Source organism: Mesoplodon bidens, assembly GCF_964165515.1.
Source record: "Mesoplodon bidens genome assembly, chromosome: 11".
Classification (NCBI taxonomy): domain Eukaryota; kingdom Metazoa; phylum Chordata; class Mammalia; order Artiodactyla; family Ziphiidae; genus Mesoplodon; species Mesoplodon bidens.
Genome location: NC_138167.1, coordinates 8,586,800 through 8,608,397, shown reverse-complemented (window position 1 = coordinate 8,608,397; position 21,598 = coordinate 8,586,800). Strand labels below are relative to the sequence as shown.

Genomic DNA, 21,598 nt, shown 5'->3' with positions numbered 1-21,598 from the left:
CCAAGACATTTTTGAATAAAGATGGTATTATTGTGTAAGATGTGTGCTGAAAACTTCACATTTGGCGAATGTTCTATTTCATATTCTAAGCTTGAAACTGCAGGGCTGTATTTTCCTCTCATGACAACTTCCTGTGTTTAATCAGTACTCTTATAAAGAAATTTGTTTCCCAAGTATTCACATTTTTTTAAAAGTAATTTCTTTGGCGTCTTTAGCCTGTGTATTGTGAAAGTCTGTTAAAACACACAAGGACCCATTTATGATGGTTTTTCTTATTGTTTTTTTTTTAAGATTAATTCCTCCTTAAGAAATTATAATAATATAATCACCTGTTGTTGAGATAAAGCTCTCCTGAGTGTATGACAAGTACCAACAAGTTCTTCCTTTTGAATCTTTGCCAGTTTATAAGTGTTCCTTAAAATTGGTTTTACTTTTAGTTTTAGAGAAATGTTCAGGATAACTTAAATACCTGAATCTTTGCCCATTCCTAGTACTTTAGCACGCTATATGTATGTATATATATGAATATATATTTTTCCCCACATCTTCTTGACATATAATAATGGAAGAATGATTTTGATAAATTCCATTATCAGATTCCTCAGCTCAACAGAATACCTGGATTTGGAGCCTGTATTCACTGAGTTGTAAACATGGGCTCTCATCTTGTTTCTGATTGGGGTGTATCTTAATGATTTTATCTGTCTTTGAACTCCTATTTGAAGGTTACCTGTTGATGTACAATTCTAACAACATTGTTGAGCTTGTTATCATCTATAGCAGCCAGAGTAGTACATGGTCCAGTTGTATGCTCTGTCATCTCATTATCTACTCTACTTTGTCTGGCTCTAAAAAAATTATGGCACATATTTATAATGAGAGAAACTTGCTTGATGATAGGTATAATCATATTTTCCTGAACTGGCACAACAAACCCTGGAGCCTCACCAAACAAGATGCAGTTGCCTCAATTTGGAGTTAGTATAATTTTATCTGTGTAAATTAGGATAATCTGTTCATTTGGTACTTAGAAAGCATTTTAGTGACCAAGTTTGAACTTGCACTTGGATTATTTTTTTAATGTTCTGCTATTATACTTTTTGGCCTCATGTTTTAGTATAAAACCATTTAATATGTGGGGAGCTGGTCTTAGTTACAGTCTGATTATTTTAGAAGTACCTTTTTTATTCCTTTGGTTTTTGTACCCCTGAAGTAAGAGTGCTGATTTCAGTGTCCTACTTTCTTGAGAAGAGAGGTCATCCTCTTTACAGTGTTTATAACAGTGTTTTGTTTTTTGTTTTTTTTTTTTTGCGGTACGCGGGCCCCTCACTGTTGGGGCCTCTCCCGTTGCGGAGCACAGGCTCCGGACGCGCAGGCTCAGCGGCCATGGCTCACAGGCCTGGCCGCTCCGCAGCATGTGGGATCTTCCCGGACCGGGGCACGAACCCGTGTCCCCCGCATTGGCAGGCGGACTCTCAACCACTGCGCCACCGGGGGAGCCCTAGTGTTTAGTTTTTATCGAGGTAATCTCTAGATGTTTTGTTGAAACATTTTATAATGTTAGACCCTGATCTATGTCTTGTTTGATTTTGCCATTTAACTCGGTGACTTTAGATAATTCACATAATCTCTGGTCTTTGTATTTTGGCCAATGAGGTCATTTGAACCAGGTGATCTTTAGGTTCTTTCCAGTTATAACATTTTCTGATGTTTTTTATATTAACTGCGTGTCATAGGTTAAGAGCAAATAAAATACTTTGTTTGGGAGAGTTGCTAAAAGGGAATCTATATTGAAGATGACATGACTGTTTTCTTTTTTTCTTTAAATTTTTCCTTATTTACTGTGCCTTTAGTTCCTTTTTTTCTTTAAATGTTTCCTTATTTACTGTGCGTTTAATTCCTGTCACCTAAAGGAAACTTGCCTATTGGGGGTTCAATATCTTTAGTAACTCAGCTTTACTGATAGCGACTTCCGGTAAGCCATTCATTTAGATTTTGCATTGACCTGTATGCAGACTACTCCATTATTAATATGCATGGTGGGTTTAAATAAATGTTTAAAACTGTTGTTTGAAGCTCGCCAAACATGTAAATGTTAATGGAGCCCATGTAAAACATTATTTTTCAGGAGGTTATTTCCCTGTAGCTGGGAAACTACTATACTTTCAAAGGGGTCATAGAGATTTTATTTTTACTGTTTTTAGAAGGTTTCGAAAGGGTAAAAAATAATATAATGGCAAGAACCACAGTTTTCGGACTTCTTGGGAGGTAATTTGCAAAACATAGAGCAATGTTAACAATAACAAGTATTTTAACTTCTTGTTTCAACTTAATTTATCACCAGCTATTTAAGGATTCTGTGTAATAGTCATTGCTGAAGTTATCCATAACAAAGGATTCTCCTTCATTTTTTTTTCCACTTTAAGTGTAGCTTACAATTTTAAAATGTTGAGAATGTTATAATGCAGGCCCTGTAATTTTTTTGTTGAACTCTTAATAGATTTCCTAAACTCTTCATTCATTGTACTATGATTTTTTTTTTTGGTAGATTTGATCTGAAATAATAATCTGAGGGAAGGAGTTAGAATCCCTTTTATAGTGCTGAGATTTTCAATAGATTAGTATTTTGTTATTTCATTTATAATTTTGAGCTTCTGAGATCTGCCAGGCTTGTAGAGCTTGTAAGTAGGACTGAAATTAGAGGCTTTATGCTATTAATATAGCCCCTGTTCAGTTTTTTGTTTTTGTTGATTGATTGATTTTTTTTTACAGTTCTATGAGTTTTAATAAGCGCATAGAGTCATGTAACCACCACCACAATTAAGATACAGAACATTTCCATCAATCACAAAAACTGCCTTGTGCTGCCCCTTTATTTTCAACTCCCCACACCCACTCTCCGGCAACCTCTGCACCTAGATTTGCATAAATGGAATCATACAGTATGTTGCCTTATAAGTATGGCTTCTTTCACTTAGCTTTAGACATTTAAAAAGTTAAATGTTCATTTATTTTTGATTTTAGATTGATTTATGACTTGGTCTTTATGTCTGGTTGAGATTTATAACAGTACTATTGTGTTTTAGTTACAGTGTTATTCTTAAAATATGGGGAAAAAAATCCCAAACCCTTCTCTGCCACAGTAGATTTCATTAGTCTATAGATAATAAGCAAACAGAGTTTCATGGGTTTTCAAAGTGTTGTTGTCTTTGGGAAAAAAGCCATGTTCAGACGGTTTAGACATTATCAGATGGTTTCTAGGTAGTGTCATATACTTACACAAACATTTGTTCTTTCTATCCCAGGTTTCTCTTCCCAGAATTCAGCAGTGTTTGTTGCTTTTTGATTAGTTAGCTTCTTTTATTTGTCAAAGGTCATAGAACCTGCTATTTATGAAGAAAACAATGGAATTCATGTTTCCTGGTTCCTAATACAGAACTTTCTGTGTTGAGTTCTGCTGCCTCTGTTTTAGACTGTAGATTTTGAAATAATTTCAGACTTCAACAAAAAATTTGCAAGAGTAATAAAACTTTCACCCAGGTTCATTTTACATACTCATAGAGTAGTGATCAACACCAGGAAATGAACACTGATACCATTTCCATTGTTCCTGTTATATTAATTGGAAGTCTCCCATAAGGAAGAGGTGTCCCCTTTCGTATTTATTCAATTATTCATATATATATGTATGCACATATGTATGCATATGTATATATATGAGCCCATGGATGTTCAGTTTATTCTACGGGCTGTATTTCATTATCATCATTATATCATTGCAAAAAGTGTTCCAGACTTGGCATTAGGAGCACCTTCAAGGTGATTCCGTGTCCTTTTGACATGCCTTCATCTTTCTTTTTTTTAAATTGTGGTGAAAAACACATAACATAAAACCTACCATCTTAACCATTTTTAAGTGTCCAGTACTGCTAATTATATGCACATTGTTCTGCAAGATCTGTAGAACTTTTTCATCTTGCAAAATTGAATCTCCTTTCCTATTGAACAACTGCTTCCCCACCAGCCTCTGGCAACTGCCATTTTACTTTCTGTTTCTAAGAGTTTGATTACTTTAGATACCTCATATAAGTGGAATCATGCAGTATTATCTTTTTGTGACTGGCTTTATTTCATTTAGCGTATGTCCTCAGGGTTCATCTGAGTTGTGGTCTGTGACAGGATTCCTGTCTTCTTTAAGGCTGAATAATATTCCATTGCATGTATATACCATACTTTCTCTATCCATTCATCTGTTGATGGACATTTAAGTTGGTTCTACCTCTTGGCTATTGTGAATACTGCTGCAGTGAACATGAGTGTGCAGATATCTCTTTGGGATCCTGTTTTCAATTCTTTTGGGTATGTACCAGAAGTAGGATTGCTGAATCATATGGTAATTTCATTTTAATTTTGTAAGGAGCCCCCGTCATTTTTAAAACAGTTTTTGGAACAACAGCATATTCCAGCTTTCCCTTTATTTCCCATGCCAAGGAGGCATGGTTCTTTTTAATGAAGAATAGTATTTAAAAACCAATATCTGGGCATAAGGCCTGTTCATTGGTACTTGAGTAATTTGTCTTAATACTAAGATGTTAGAGTTGATTTTTTTTTTCCTACTAAGACTCCAAATATATGTTAGTTGTGCTTGGAAAGAATGAGAGGAAAGGGAGCATTTTTCCCTTTTTAATATGCTAATGTGTTTCCCTTAGGGTTTATTAAAGGCTCCCGGACAGTGGGGTTCTCACAAGTGTCTCATGAAGCATTTGAGTATTGACTAAGGTGGTGTTGGTTTTCATCATAGTGATACCTTCAGCTGAAAATCTGTTCTCAATTTTATAGTTTTCCTGAGTAATTCATGTTTTAGAATGCTTTGGTCACAATAGCAATTTGTAGCTCTGTCTGTAAAAGAGCATAGTAACTGCAAATGTTTAATATTCTAAGCACGGCTCCTTGAAAAAATATTATGAAACTACCTAGTGCAAGTTTGATACTTTTCCTTTCCATATTAAAAATCACTTGTATTTACTCAGACATAATATGTTTTGAAGTAGGTTAAAAGGCTTTAAATGCAGCACCGAATTTGCCGTTACTGCTCTCTTAAACAGGTGCATGGCGTCCCTTTGCTTCCCCTACTGGATGCAAAGCATTTCTCTTTCCTTTTCACCACAGTGAGATTCTGCATGACTGAAATGTTATTTCCATCGATACAGTTTTCAGAAATGCCATTTCTATGAAATTATACTTTATAAGCTATGAAGTATATGAAGCAGCCCCCAACGATACCTGTCTCTCATATATATATATATATGGATATTGGCTGGAACAGTATAAGAGGAATGGTTCATTTGCATTTCTTTTTTGGAACTTGATAGCATTCCCAGTTCATTTTATGATGGGTGCCTGGTTGTCCTGTTGTCATCTATTTCTTGAACATGTCCAGTCAAGTGAATTTGCATAGCAGCAACTTTGGTAGTAGACTGGCTGCATTCCAGGATTTCATGGGTAATCCTGCCTTGGCATTTAATGGGCTGATGAAACTGCTCAAAAAAACCGGATGTGATGTCTGCAGAAGGTTTGCCATTACCTCCTCTCTGTGAAGATAATGTTCTGGTTAACCCACATCTGTTTCCTGTTGTAGCCCGTATGCTCAGTGTGGTTTGCAGTATTTGGGAATGCCTCAGAATGTTAAATCCATACCACAATGTGGCTGAAGCAGCTGAAACCACTGGAGACTCTGGTTCAGATTTGGAGGTAGATTTTAGAAGTGACAGAAGCCTAATTTCAGTTTAATTAAACCACTCTGAGGTAATATGGTGAAACACACCCTCAAGAAGATTTAATTAGTGTTGGCTCAACTTTTGAAGCATAAGGGTTATCTTTTGGATTGGCCTAAAATGGTGCATTTGTTCTGGGTTCAGAATGTACAAGCAAGCTTTTACCAGGATTTGGGTTGTTATTTTAAACATAAAGGGGCTTAAAACTGTATTTACAAACCTAGTAACTTGTCCAAAACTGTTACTCCTTGGGTATGAGAAATGTAACAGTAATTTTCTTTGAGACAAAGCAACATGTTCTTGTTTCTCTATGTTGCTTCTGCCCAGTAGAGAGAGATTGTGTGGCTGACAAAAGAGAAGCATTTAGGGCAGAAGCCAATTTTCTAAGAAGTGTCAACTCTGCAAAAGTAATGGAAAGAAACACATTTCAGAAAGTAATCAGACTCTGTATAAAGGGAAATATGTAGTTCTCTAGAAGTAAAGTCTCACAATCAGATTTTGTTTAAGCTTTTGATCCCTTAATTTCTTCAGAAGAGTCTTATAAATTGCTTCCTACATCATATGAACAACAAAAATGATAACAGCATTTATTACTAACAACTATTATTCTTCAAGTGCCCTTGGACTTTTCCCTTATCTTTCCTCCCTTCATTTTTTTTTTTTTTTTTATTATGGAAAATTTCAGACATGTAGTAAAACAGAGTAAAGATACTCAGGAACTACCTGGCTTCAACCACTATCTGTCAGTCTAGAATGCTCTTAAGGGGAGAGCCAAGGAGATGGCAGATAGGGATTCTCTTATTAATATGAATGTGACTTTAATACTTTTATTTTGAGATAACCTAAAAGAAATGAAAGAATCAGGCCTTTGTCCTTACTCTTACAAATCTCAGCTAGTACTTTGAAATGTAAACTTACAAATGTGATAAAAGATGAAAAAAGTAGAGTTTTATTCTTTTCATGAGAAATCATTTTTTGAAGTAATTTTAACGCATATTAGAATTAAGTATAGCATAGCTGGGGAGGGAGGAAAGAGGAAATGGAAGACATTTGTTTGTGGCTTTCCTGAGCCTGATGAGTCTAGGGCAACCCTGAAGATGGCAGGTTTGAGAGGGGACAGAGGTCTAATCTAAAACAGGAGTAAATTAATTTTGTTGTGGGCTGTATAGTCACCACCATGAAATTCTAATCCTGCGCAGTCCACTAGGGTAGCCAGTAACCACATATGGCTATGGAGCACCTAAAATGTGGCTACTCTGAATTGAGATGCTTCAAGTGTAAAATGCATACTAAGAAGACCTAGTAAGAAAAAACATAAAATCTCGCTAATAAATTTTTAAAGAGTGGTTACATGTTGAAATGAAATATTTTGGATATGTATGAATAGATTAAATATATTATTAAAATTACCTTTACCTGTTTTTTTTTTAAACTTTAAAAAATCTGGCTCCTAGAAAATTTTAAATTACGCACATGACTCACATTTGTAACTTGTATTCTTTTGGACAGCACTGTTCTAGACCCAACCCTGTTGTAAAAAGCTACTACAACAGTCAAGAATGGGAAGATAGGGAATTAAGGGAAGTAGTGTGCTTACAAACTTATATTTAAAGTATCTTAGCATATCTTAATTACATCGTTTAATTTGAAATAGATATGATATATCTAGCTTTAGTGTGCACTTTATTTACTCCACTACCCACCCCCCCAAAAAAACCCCCAAAAAACCACTTAGTTTTTGCCTTTAAAGTGAGAGAACAAGGAATAGCTAGCTGGAAGGGACTAATACTTGTGCAAAGCTACAAAATCCTTAGCTGTGGCTTTTAGGGAGCTATATTTGAGTTCTTGGACTCTGTGCTATTCTAAAGATCTTCTTAAGACCTTCATTATCATTTGTTGTTGATTTGCCAGATGTTGCTAAAAATAACCTTATCTTTTTAACATGTCCTTTGCTTGTTTTTCTTCTTCCTGAGACCCTTGCTTGCACTTAGAGCAGCATTAGCACTGATCCAAGCCCCAGTTTTGTCGGGACCAGAGTGAAGATCACCAAAGCATTCCTAACCTACAGTCCTTTATGTGCAATTCTGAAATCCAAAAAGCTCTTGAAACCTTAAGTTATTTTTATTAATTCAATTGGTAGAGAGTCTGGCTTGAGGGACTTCCCTGGCCGTCCAGGCAGTGGGTGCGGGTTCCATCCCTGGTGGGGGAGCCCAAGAAAACCAAAACACAAAATGGAAGCAGTATTGTAACAAATTCAATAAAATTTAAAGGACCATTTAAAAATGGTCCACATCAAAAACACTTAAAAAAAAAAAAAGAGTCTGACTTGAAGCAGTGTAAGACTAATTGTAGTCTCTCTTTATCCCCCTTTGTGGGAATATGTATATGTCTTGCTGCAAAAATATCATCATGTTTGGCAATGAAGTGCTGCCCTGGACCCAGGTAGAGATGATACGCCATGTGCATTGTGTTAGCCTTTTGGTATTTCAGAGAAGTCCAAATTCTAAAATAGAGCAAGCCCAAAGACTTTCAGAAAGGGGATTTTTGGACCTCTATTATCCTCCCATAGAAATTGAAAATATTTTATTAACCATAATTCTATATTTAAGATAGTTATCTTAAGCACAATCTGGATGCAGTGATAGAGGTAAATGAGGTCTTCCTGAGATACAGCTTTGTTATGTCACTCTCACTAAAGTGCTTTCAGAAGTTTCTTGTTTTCTATAGTTTTTCTTACCTGGAATTTCATACCTCCTATAGGGTGCTGTCTCTCTGAGTCCCTTCTGTATTCTTTCACCTCAAAGCATCTCTTTCAAAGTCAGTCAAACAAGACATCCATGACTGTGTCTTAACGTGTGTTACTTCTTTTATTCTGAAAAATCATTTTCTCTTTTTCTTTGTCAAAATTCTTCTAATTCTTGAAGGTGGATTTGAACTCCTGCTCCTTCCTAAAGTTTTTCCTGATGAGCTGTACGCCAGAGAAGGGTGTATGTGTATGGGTTTAATGTAAATGTAGTTTACGTCCTCAACCAGATTGTAATCCCTTAGCTAGAAGAGGCCCTGTTGTAAACTTCTTAGCATTCATCATGCTTTTCATGTGATTTGCATTTAGTAGATATGTTTATTAATGTTGTTTGGTTTGGGGTGGGGAGTGGAGTTGAGGGTCTGGTAGAGCAGCAAAAAGTATATTCCAGTCAAATTGTGAAACTGCTCCATTTTGTTTACTGTTTTAGTTACTGTGCATCTAAGTCGCATAAGCAAACAATAAAAATGGGGGTTGGAAATGGGAATAAGGCTGCAGCCCTGCAGTTTTCCACTAGTTGCCAGGATCCAGAAAAGTCTGTGCTGTTTTTATTCAGCTTAAAAACTGTGTGGTTGTTTGGCCTTTTACATCCACATATCCTTTTATATTTATGTATTAATTTTTATTTTGAAGCACTATATTTTACTAAATTAATTAAATATAGCCATTTAAGTATAGCTGTTTACTTCTAGGGACTAAAGCATTTTACTAAAACAATAAAGGGCAAGAACCAGCATTTACTGAGCATCTACTAATCTGATACTGTGCTATATAAGTAAACATTCTTTTCTTTAATTCTTAAATAATTCAGTAATGTAAGTGCTCTCTCCCTATTTTACTTGTGAGAAATTTCCTTAAGGGTATTTAATGAGTGATAGAGCTTATATTTGTCTAATTCTGCCAGAGTATTGTTTGCTAATCATAAGAGATTTTTAGAGAGCAGAAGAATGAAGAATAAATGCTAAATAAGAAAATGCTGAGTTGTGTAAACCAGGAGAATCTTTTGGAATTATCTTTTTGTTATTTTTCTCACTGTGGTTTTCAGTTTCATTCTTTGCCCATTATCTAAATTCATAGCTAATCAGGTATCTTTGTTTAAGTTGTTAATTTCTCAAAATGAACAAACAAGAATGTTGCAGGACACATAACTGAAAGAGGAGAGTTGGTTGATACTGTAATATTTTTGAAGTAGAAATTTAGATTTTATTCTTAAAAAGAAGTTCAGTATTAGGTAACTAGTGTATGCTTTTAGATCAGCAAATAAATTTTAATAGGAAGGCCAATATTGGGGCATAGTAATCAGCAAAATTAGTATTAATTTATTAAATGTAAGATAATTGATTTAAGATAATACTGAAACGAGGAATAAGGTAAAAGCAGACACGTTTTACTATACCATACGCTTGTAAGAAAGTATTATTTTAGAGTTCTGTAATACAGAGTGTTTAGCCCTCTGTGTTAGATGCTCTCTGATAGGATGATGAGCTCCTCCCCCTAATGGAGAAGATAGGCTTCCTGTTAAGTGTCTGACATTTTAGATGAGGTAACAGTTCATTTTCTGGGAGATGCAGTGGGAAATATTGCAGTAGAAACTGATGAGACTTTAGACTAGAACTTTACGTATTTGTAATTTTTCTGCGTAAGGTAATATTAAAGCCTTAAGACTTGATGGGCTTGTTGAAAGGTGTTTTATAGACAGAACAACTGAGGAAATCTTGGAACATATCCAGCCAGGTTTGAAAAAGGGAAGAGGAACCAGTGAGATGAAGAGATAGAAAGTAGATTGTGCAGAAGAGCACAAGAGCAGAGAAGAACAGAAAAGTAGTCACTGATCATTTTCAGTAGTCGTTTGAGCCGAGTCACACATTGTCAGCCAGGTGTAGGGAGGTGAGGGAGTGAACGGTAAGAGGTGGAGGCAGCAGCTACAGGTCATTCAGAGAACATGGCAGCAAAAACAGAATCATTCAGCTTTTAAACAGGGTCTCTCTAAAATGGTGGAAACTGTGTTAAAGGCAGAAAAGAAGTGGCTTCCCTTCTTGTGGAGAGGGAGAAATTGGAGATCCTGGGAAGGAAGGACCTAGTATTGGGAGGAAATTCTTGCAGGGAGGGTAGAGGAAGATACCAGAGTCAAGAGAGAATCTCCATATTAGGGTAGAGGCAGAAAGACAGATTTTGTTTTGTTTTGTTTTTTGCGGTACGCGGGCCTCTCACTGCCGTGGCCTCTCCTGCTGCGGAGCACAGGCTCCGGACGCGCAGGCTCAGCGGCCATGGCTCACGGGCCCAGCCGCTCCACTGCGTGTGGGATCCTCCCGGACCGGGGCACGAACCCATGTCGCCTGCGTCGGCAGGCAGGCTCCCAACCACTGCGCCACCAGGGAAGCCTGTTTCCATTTTTAATAAGGTTTCTTGACTGTCGTAGGTCTTAGGAAACCTGTCTCCTTTTAAAGGTTTTTTGTTTTTTTTTTAAATAAATAAATTTATTTATTTATTTATTTATTTATTTTTGGCTGCGTTGCGTCTCTGTTGCTGCGCGTGGACTTTCTCTAGTTGTGGCGAGCGGGGGCTATGCTGAGTTGCGGCGCTCGAGCTTCTCATTGCGGTGGCTTCTCTTGTTGAGCACGGGCTCTAGGCACACGGGCTCGGTAGTTTTGGCTTGTGGGCTCTAGAGCGCAGGCTCAGTAGTTGTGGCGCACAGGCTTAGTTGTTCCGCGGCATGTGGGATCTTCCCGGACCAGGGCTCGAACCCATGTCCCCTGCATTGGCAGGCGGATTCTTAGCCACTGTGCCACCAGGGACGTCCCTCCTTTTTAAAATTATTTAACAAATACTTATTGAGTTCTCTGCCAGGCTCTTTAATAGTAGCTGTGAAAGACATAAATAGATGAATTAGGTTCCTGTTTCTAGAGATTATATCCTAGTTATATATGAAAACAGATTATCAACCCTTTTTCTCTGCTTAGTCATTTTACTCTTAAACACCAAAGTAACTTTAAGATAAACCGTAGACATCATAAAATATATCCAGGAATGGTCTGTTGCAAGAAAATATGAATATAAAAAATCTAAACTCATGTCTCAAGCAGAAATTATTAACTTTAGAAAGTATGTAATGTTAGGAGTTGGAGTAGTATTTAATTCTTTTTAACTATGTTTTTGACTTTTAAAAAACATTATATTTAAATATAGATTTATTCAGTTGGCTTAATAGAAGTCCTCTTGTATCTAATATGGACAGATACACATCCAACTAATATAATCTCTCTTCCATCAGATATAAATCAGATATTTATTGATATTCGCAAGTGAAGATACAAGAATGTGGCACAGTTTTGCTCAATTTTTAAGTATTTTGTTTCCAAGGTTTGGATGTTTGGGGAAGGTCAGCAAGTGTTTTAAAATTTTTAGAGAGGAGAGATAAAGATATTTGCTTGTCATTCCATCTGGGCCTCACAGTATTGACTTACATAGAATATAATTTATGAATAAAAAATTAATACTTGTATAAGATTATGCCTGATACTTCTTTTTAGGTGGGTGTTTGCATGTACATGTTATTAGTAACAATAACATTTCTGAAGGCTGATTTGCCTGGTACACAGGCCACTTTAAATGATAGAAATGTTCTCAGATGAGGACTTGGAAGTTGGTGCTTTAGAATATACTTCCTCTGTCTTTTAGAACAGAAGATTAGTACATGTTTCTGCAACGTCAGAGACAGATAAGACGCCTTTGCCACTTCTAGGGAAATTGCTGATGTTTACAATGAAAATGTCAGAATGAATTTAATAATGTTGCTATAGCAGGGGTCCCCATCCCCGGGCCATGAACCAATAGTGGTCCGTGGTCTGTTAGGAACCGGGTTGCACAGTAGGAGGTGAGCCAAGCGAAGCTCCATCTGTATTTACAGCTGCTCCCCATTGGTCGCATTACTGCCTGAGCTCCGCCTCCTGTCAGATCAGCGGTGGCATTAGATTCTCATAGGAGCGTGAACCCTACTGTGAACTGCACGTGTGAGGGCTCTAGGTCGCAAATACAGATTATCATTAGCAGAGAGGTCTGACTGCACAGAGACCATAATAAATCAGTTGCTTGCAGGCTCATTCCAAAACCCTGTCAGTGAGTGGCAAGTGAAAACAAGCTCAGGGCTCCCACTGATTCTGCATTATGGTGAGCTGTATAATTATTTCATTATATATTTCATATTATATTACAATGTAATAGTAATAGAAATAAAGAGCACAATAAATGTAATGTGCTTGAATCATCCTGAAACCATCCTCCTCCACCCGGTCCGTGGAAAAATTGTCTTCCACGAAACTGGTCCCTGGTGCCAGAAAGGTTGGGGACCGCTGTGCTATAGGGTGGTTGAAAAGAGCTGATACACCCTAGTTACTTGAAACTTAGTTGCAGAGAGAGTATCTAGAGTGTTTGTTTGTTTGTTTATTTTTTAAACAAAAACAATGAAATAAAAAATACACTAAATAGAAGGAGTCCTAAAAAAGACATCAACTCTGTTTACAAGCTGTGTAACCTTATTTGAATCTTAGTTTCCCTTAGATGTCAAACAGGCAAAACTCTCAGGATAAAATAAAATATGTTATAGAACACAATACGTAATAAAATAATATGTGCAAAGGTACACTATAATTTGAAAACAAATGTACAAGCAAACTTAAGGTGATAATATTGTACTTTTAATTTTTACACAGTCACTTAATAGAGGAGGTGCATACTAAATCTAATGTTACCAGAATTTTTAGAAGGAAGGGTAATAAAAGACTGGGGAAATAGAGGTAAAATATGAGCCTACATTGAGTCTTTGAAATCATTCTCATTAAATCACCGTGTTGTCATTTTGTGAAAGCATTGTAATAGGAGTAACTAAGATGACACTTGGATTTTGATGTAGGCACAGTTGGTTTTGTCATTTTTACATACATTTGAAGAATAAGTACATCTTTTCCTCTTCCTTCTCTTTAAACTTAAACTTGAAGGTCATGAATACCGATGGGACTGGGAGACGAGTGCTAGTGGAAGACAAAATTCCCCACATATTTGGGTTTACTTTGTTGGGTGACTATGTTTACTGGACTGACTGGCAGAGGCGTAGCATCGAAAGAGTACACAAACGAAGTGCAGAGCGGGAAATCATCATAGACCAGCTCCCTGACCTCATGGGCCTGAAGGCCACAAATGTTCATCGAGTCATTGGTAAGTAATTCCACAATTCTCTTAGAGATTGAACCAGGAATGAGAAAAGATAGAGAGAGTCAGCGGCTTGTAAAGTCAGCAGTGTAAATTGTTGATGTTTTGAGGGGATACACGTAAATTCTTTGTGGTACAAGTACGTTTTTCTCAAAGTCTGATACCTTTTACATCATATCCCATGGTGTCTTACAGTGGCTGAGGAAGACAGTGAACAGCTTTTAGACAATTATCTTCTTTCTCAGGGACTATCATTCCATTTCCTTCCACCTCCCTACTGTCAAACCCTAAATGTAAGAACCAGAGAAATTAAATAAATGTCCCAGGGAAAATACTCCAAATCACTTTCTTCTTTTAGTTCCTGAAACCTCCAAACATATTTTCAGCATATCACCAAGTTCAGTGATATTTGGGGATGACCTAGTGCTGGGCACCATGTAGATGGTCCATGAATAATTTTGGAATCGAGAACTTTCTTTAAAGTTGTTTATGTGGAAACAAATGAGAACTTCAAGTTATCAGATTGATTGGCAGGAATAACCTTTTAAATGTCAGCTTAGTACTCTGCCTGCATAGTTTGAATCGAAGGGCTAAACTTAACACACACACACCCCCGTTCATGAAAAGAGTTTCTACGGTCTGAGTAATGCAGTTTACTTAAAGTTTACTGTGGGTACAAAGGAAAGTGTTTTTGTCATACCTTTATTCCCAGTTGATCAACCTGGGCCAGTTCACCACTCCTTAGGCAACCTGGTAGTCCCCACTCCTGGGATGTCACCATACTGATGCCAGCTTAATCGGATACCCAATCAGCATAGAGCATTACCGATCAAAACTCTTGTTGGGCTCAAGGCATCCTGCTTCCGAGTAGCTGGGACTGTAGGCCTGCACAACTGTGCCTGGCCTTTTATTCCCTGTTCACCCTCATAGTGCATGTTTATGAGATTACAGTTGAAACTCTAGATTTGGGAGCAAATATAATCCTTGGTCTTTGCGAAACAAATGCTTAGTCATTTTAAATTGAAAATGTGTTGATTGTGTCAATGCGTGTGTCCTTCTGTGCCCTTTTATAATTCGAGGTTCCAACCCCTGCGCTGAGGAGAATGGGGGATGTAGCCACCTCTGCCTCTATAGACCTCAGGGCCCTCGCTGTGCCTGCCCCATTGGCTTTGAACTCATCAGTGACATGAAGACCTGCATCGTCCCAGAGGCTTTCCTTTTGTTTTCACGGAGGGCAGATATCAGGAGAATTTCTTTGGAAACTAACAATAATAACGTGGCCATCCCGCTCACGGGTGTCAAGGAAGCCTCCGCTTTGGATTTTGATGTGGCAGACAACCGCATTTACTGGACGGACATATCGCTCAAGGTTAGCAAACGAGCTGGCACATTAAAGCGGGCCTGAGAGGGAGAGCGCCTAGGATGTCCCAGTCTTTACTAGGCAGAGTTCTACAGACACACTTAACTTCTTAAAGGGAGTCGAGGGAAAGGCCCATTCACGATATTGTATGAAGTATCTGTTAGTGCAAGATACGTCGCTTGAGTGTTGTAAATCTGCAAGACATAATCTTCCCCTCCTTGGTTCTGTTTGAATATGATGAGTGACATTTTCTTCACTTAGAGAGTAAGCAATTGTATGCTTCATATAAATGGCTTATAGAGACTTGACTCTAAAGTTATTCAAAGAAATTGGGGGGGCGCCTGACCGAGGTAGAAAATGCTGATTATGAGTTCTAGCATACCTTTTTTTCTCCCCCTAGAATAAATATTGAAAAGCACATTGAGTCGATAAGGAGGAGCTCTTAACCAGAAAATCTGGAGACTAAGCTTTCCTTCTTCCACATTGTTTTGGACTTGTTTTAGATAAAATTTTGTCTCATGTGCAAAAATCATGGAATGTTAGAGCCAGAGTTGGATTCTAATGGTGTTCAGGAATATCTGTTAAATGAGTGAATAAGTGCTTTATCTTCGCTTTGATTGTGTGGGCTTGTAAGTGTCCTCATCTTGAAAATAGTGATAATGTCTATCTGGCAGGGCTGTTGTGAGGATTAAATGAGAAAATATATGTACACAAAGTACTTAGGATAGTATGTGCCATGAAGTAGCAGCTATTATTAATAGCTTGAATTGTGACGGTTTTAATTTTTAGGGGATTCAAAGCTACAGTGGTAATGGTATGGTAATAGTCATCTGCACTTCTGTAAGGTATCAGTATAAGGTTGTTCAGATCTTCAGTTGACACAGTGACATGGCCTACTCTCAAGTACCTTCAGGAAGCTGACTACCAGTTAAAAGTCTACAACATTCTGGTCACGTCTTTTTCACTTGATTACTAATAAATTTTACAAGAATAGTCATTCCACTGTTTTACTGGAATAAATTTCTGGTCCTTAAAAATTTCAAAACTTTCTCCCTGAATTGGCAAGAAAACTAGAGGTCACAGTTGCATTTATTAGAGATTGACATCATTTTTTTTTTCTTTGCTCATAAAATATGTGAATTGTATTGAGAAACTATGCCTCTGGCCCTTCTGGATCCTCCCACCCAAGGAAAACCAAACCATACATTCCTTCTGGATGGTGTTTTGTACTTAAGCCCTGTGACTTTTTTGTTAATCTTATTTTTGCAGACCATCAGCAGAGCCTTTATGAATGGCAGTGCACTGGAACATGTGGTAGAATTTGGCTTAGATTATCCAGAAGGCATGGCAGTAGACTGGCTTGGGAAGAACTTGTACTGGGCAGACACAGGAACAAATCGAATTGAGGTATCAAAGTTGGACGGGCAGCACCGACAGGTTTTGGTGTGGAAAGACCTAGATAGTCCCAGAGCTCTTGCCTTGGACCCCGCTGAAGGGTAAACAGCTTTTTGTGTGCATTCTTTGCAACTGCATTGTTCATGGCCAAGTTACGGATTATATTCTTGATGTCTTAAATAATGCTTATTAGGAATTTGACAAGTCAACCACAGAGAGGCTTTATCTTAAAACCATTAGTTGAGATTTCACTGATTTAGAATTAATAATTATTAGCTAAATTTGACTTTTGTCATCATTAACATTGGGTGAAAAAGATTAGTGAAATGGATTAATAATTAAATAGTAATGATCCTACTTACATACTAAGTAGACAGCCTTTTTAAAGGTGTCATCAAGTCTGTATTTGCTTGCACTCTCTCCCAAGTGACACCAGATTCCAAACCTATGAAAGTAAACCCACTGAAATAATGTGTGCTAGGAAATAACTGCATTTTACAAGCTCCATTCTAGAATGTTTGTTAATTCAAAAATGGACAATTAGTTTTATTATTATTATAAACTTGGGGAAACTTTGATATTAAACAGTGAACTTTCTGACAAACTATTTATTTACAACGTGACATGTTTTTCAGTGGTAGATGATCCTTCTTGCATGATTTAGCAAGTTTTAAAAAGCCAGCATCTAAGAAATCTGAAATTTGAAGAATAACTCCATTTTAAAAAGCAGAAGTTAACAATGTGAACATACAAACATATTTACTATAGCCGTAATGAAAAATAGTTTCCCTGAATCAGTGAGTTCCATGGTTAGCTTGTTAGCCATGTAGTTAAGAAGGTCGTACTAAAAGCACCCTCTCTGTGCTGACATGTTGTGATTGGGTTATGGTCATTTTTATTCTAAACATTAGTTACCAGACAGATATATTTAGTAGTTGGGATGAAGTACTCTAGTTTATGTGGCTGCTGGCAACTGTGAAATTTCTCCCACAGTTGTTTTCTCTTGGGCTCTTGGGGTGTGCACGTGCCTGTCAGCTGACAAGTGCAAATGCAAACAAAGACCGAGACAACTTCAGTTTTCAGAAAAGCATGCTCATACATTGCTACCAAATCAACCATCAGCTAACAGGCTGATGAGTGAATGTCTCCCATGGGCATTTGATGAGACCTGGCATGTGGAGAACATTCCTAGTCCCAGTATTCAGAGTGTCTTGAAACTAGCACTGCTAGTTCAGCTGAAAGGGCATTTGGCTAAGGATTAGCTTCTAGTTCTAGCTCTGCCATATGACTGGCTTGAAGACATTAGACAAATCAGTCACACTTTTAGTGCCTTGGCCTCCTCATGTGTAAAAAGCCTATACTGTTGAGCCACTCTAAGGTTAAGGTGAAAAACTCAAAAGAGTACAATAAAAGCAAAAGAGTGTTCTAAAATTTCACAGGGGTTGTAGTAATAGTGTTCACTGACCAGCTGACACATTAGGGGTGGTTCGTTGCTCTTACTACACGTAGCAGTATGTTACCTTGGACCATGTGACCAAATACATTTTCAAACTTTGCTTTTAAATTTCAGTTAAAGGGTATTAATTTTTACCCTTGATGTACTGCTGCAACTTAGTTTGGGGGAGAGTTGATGACACAAATTGAAAAGAAGTTTAAAAATTAAAAAATTCTAATTACTTGTATTCAGAAATACATATATTTTGTTCTGAAGTGAATCAGGTTCTGAGACCAGAGCTTTAATTCTTTGCTAACTTCTTGAATATTAGTTTTATAAATGCAAGTGCTGCAATAAGGGAATCATTGGTTTGTTTCCAGTTCCTAGGTTTTGGATGGAACAAATTCATTGGAAAGACTAAGGAAAGCTGACTCACTTCCTTTTTAGGATATGAGAAAAAATATTTAGTTGAGGCTGCCAATATTCTTGAAAAAAAATTATAGCTATGATTTTGCTTTACCAATTTCCTTGACTTAATGTATATTTTCTTTAAATTGATTCAGTTACTATGCATGAATATGATCCTCTCTCCCAAATAGTCAAAAATGAAATGTTAAATATCCACTGTTTTGAATTTAGATTTATGTATTGGACTGAATGGGGTGGAAAGCCTAAGATAGACAGAGCTGCCATGGATGGAAGTGAACGTACTACATTAGTTCCAAATGTGGGGCGAGCAAATGGCCTAACTATTGATTATGCGAAAAGGAGGCTTTATTGGACAGACCTGGACACCAACTTAATAGAATCTTCAAATATGCTTGGTAAGCTGTACTCCTTTTTGTTCAGACAGATAGTATATAATCCTTTCTGTGTAAAAATCAGTGGCTGCTATTTACCGTAGGTTAGATACTATTAATAAAACTTCATATGAATGTCTAGGTTCTTCCTCTGCCTCACACTGTATTTATGTATTTATTATTTATTTATGTAATAAATATATGTACTATTTATTAATAGTGGGCCAAGTACTTGGATTCATATTCCTTTAATATGTGGAAATTTCATTACTCTTTGGCTTATAATGGAATTTATAACACCCTGGATATTCCTGAAGTGACTTTTTTTACCGGTAAAATACAATATATGCATTTCCATCCTTTTATGGAAGGAAAAATAGTTGAACTATAGACCTTTATGGAGGGAAAATAAGACCACAGTGAAAATAGACCATTTACAGGAGTTTAAACAAACTCAGTGATCTGTAGCAAGAATATTAGTTTGAGGCATGGGGTCAGACTGCAGGTGGGTTGATTTCAGAGGACCAGTCTGGTTTAAGAATTGCTTTTAAAGGAATTCTTCTGTTTTAAATTGCTTACAAAAGTAATGTTTTATATGTTAACATTTTATTTTATTTTTGCCAACAAGACTCTTACATTCTCACATATTTCATCTCTGCTTCTCCCCTTTCTACTGCCTTTCTGAAAACAGGACTCAACCGTGAGGTTATAGCAGATGACTTGCCTCATCCTTTTGGCTTAACTCAGTACCAAGATTACATCTACTGGACGGACTGGAGCCGACGCAGCATCGAGCGTGCCAACAAAACCAGTGGCCAAAACCGCACCATCATTCAGGGCCATTTGGATTATGTGATGGACATCCTCGTGTTTCACTCCTCTCGGCAGGCAGGGTGGAATGAGTGTGCTTCCAGCAATGGGCACTGCTCCCACCTCTGCTTGGCAGTGCCAGTTGGAGGTTTTGTTTGTGGATGCCCTGCCCACTACTCTCTTAATGCTGACAACAGGACTTGTAGTGGTAAGCTGCATTTCCCCCCCAAAGCAATCTAGAATTAGAGGAGAAAGCAGGATTTTGAAAACACTGTAGTTCATGTTCTTTCTAGAGTAAAAAGTTGTAGAGGTCCAGAGTTGATCATTTGTTTAATAAAAGGGAAGGACTAAACGTGGAAAAGTGCAAGTTTTTGTTACTTTTATTTGTTTGGTGCTAACTAGTTGACGTTATGGAAAAATTGATACTATAGAAAAAGTAAGTCTTTTATCCTTGGGGATTAAATATGTATTGAAAAATTTGCATAGTTTCCTTGAGAGAGACAGCACATACGTGTGCTATACATATTTATTCATGATAAAGGAAGGGGAGAACAGTACAAAGAGAATCTACAAAATACAATCTCCTTGTCCTTTGAAGTTCGTAGAATAGGCTAAAGATGAAGAATTTAAGTGTGTAAGAGGCCAGGCAGAAAATGCTATGAGTAAATTTAGTCCAGTATGAAACAATAGTAAATAGATGGGGAGGGAAAACTAGAGAGCACATGCTCTGAACATAGTGAGTGGTCACCACTTACTTCTAGCTTCTGTTACCAGCTCTTCTCAGATTCACATGCACACGGAGACACACACACATACAGTGCTAAGAACACCAAAACACAGTGTGTAACAAAACATTGTTGGCTTGGGGAGTCCTGATTTATGATTCAGTTGTGCATGAACGCCCATGTCTTGGTGGATAGACAAGAACAAATTGGCAGATATGATAAAGAAATCGATCAGAAAAAATAGATCCAGGGGAGAGAAGTAGGGTATGGTTCACTAAGTTAGAAGGTAACAAAATTGCTGTAGGATATTGGATATAGTGAACTATTGAAATTACCTTATTCTGTGCCTGAAAGTATAGGAGGTCACATAGGAAAGGATTTAGTCTGTTCTGACACAAGACTTCAGTTCTGAAAAAGAAAGAACATCAGTTTATAGTTTAATGATTTGGCATCTCTGTCACACGTTCGTTTTGTGTTTTACCAAAGCAAGTCACATAAATTTCTTAAGCCTTAGTTTTTCTCATTTGTACAATGGGAATAACAATAGTAACTAACTTGTAGGGTTGCTATGAAAATTGAATAAGATATACTAACATGACTTGATTGCTGTGGAGAATGGCTTTGAGGAGGAAACGAAGTGGTTGCAGGGCAGTCAGACTCTTGTGATGATGCAGGTCGACGTAGGCGGGGCTGGTGGCAGTCGTGATGGAGAGACATCGACGGGTTCCAGGTATATTGTGAAACTAGAATGAACAGAACCTGTTGATGAGCTGTATATGAGGAAGAATAAGAGGGAGGAAGCAAGGATGACTCCTAGAGTTTTGGTTTGAGCAGTTAAGTGGATCGTAAATGGGGAGGGTTCATTTTCAAAAAGAATTAAAAAATAATTTTAGGTTTGTATTGATTTTCCTATGGGAAATAGAAATATTAAATAGGTGATTGTAGGGACTTCCCTGGTGGCGCAGTGGTTAAGAATCCGCCTGCCAATGCATGGGACATGGGTTCGAGCCCTGGGCCGGGAAGATCCCACATGCCGCGGAGCAACTAAGCCTGTGCACCACAGCTATTGAGCCTGTGCTCTAGAGCCGGCGTGCCTAAAGCCCGTGCTCCGCAACAAGAGAGGCCACCGCAATGAGAAGCCTGCGCACTGCAACGAACAGTAGCCCTCACTCACTGCAACTAAAGAAAGCCCGCGTGCAGCAACGGAGACCCAGCGCAGCCATAGATAGATAGATAGATAGATAGATAGATAGATAGATAGATAGATAGATAGATAGATAGATAGATAGAT

At 37.6% G+C, this 21,598-nt stretch overlaps 1 protein-coding gene across 1 annotated transcript in view; it reads left to right on the top strand.

Annotated features, from left to right (window-relative positions):
• Positions 1–21,598, top strand: part of LRP6 (LDL receptor related protein 6) — a 178,613-nt gene that overhangs the window by 111,411 nt on the left and 45,604 nt on the right. Inside the window, exons 8-12 of the mRNA XM_081248508.1 lie at positions 13,572–13,788; positions 14,862–15,151; positions 16,412–16,638; positions 18,612–18,796; positions 19,464–19,790. Of these exons, the coding sequence (XP_081104634.1) occupies positions 13,572–13,788; positions 14,862–15,151; positions 16,412–16,638; positions 18,612–18,796; positions 19,464–19,790 (1,246 nt within the window). The remainder of the gene's footprint in view (positions 1–13,571; positions 13,789–14,861; positions 15,152–16,411; positions 16,639–18,611; positions 18,797–19,463; positions 19,791–21,598) is intronic.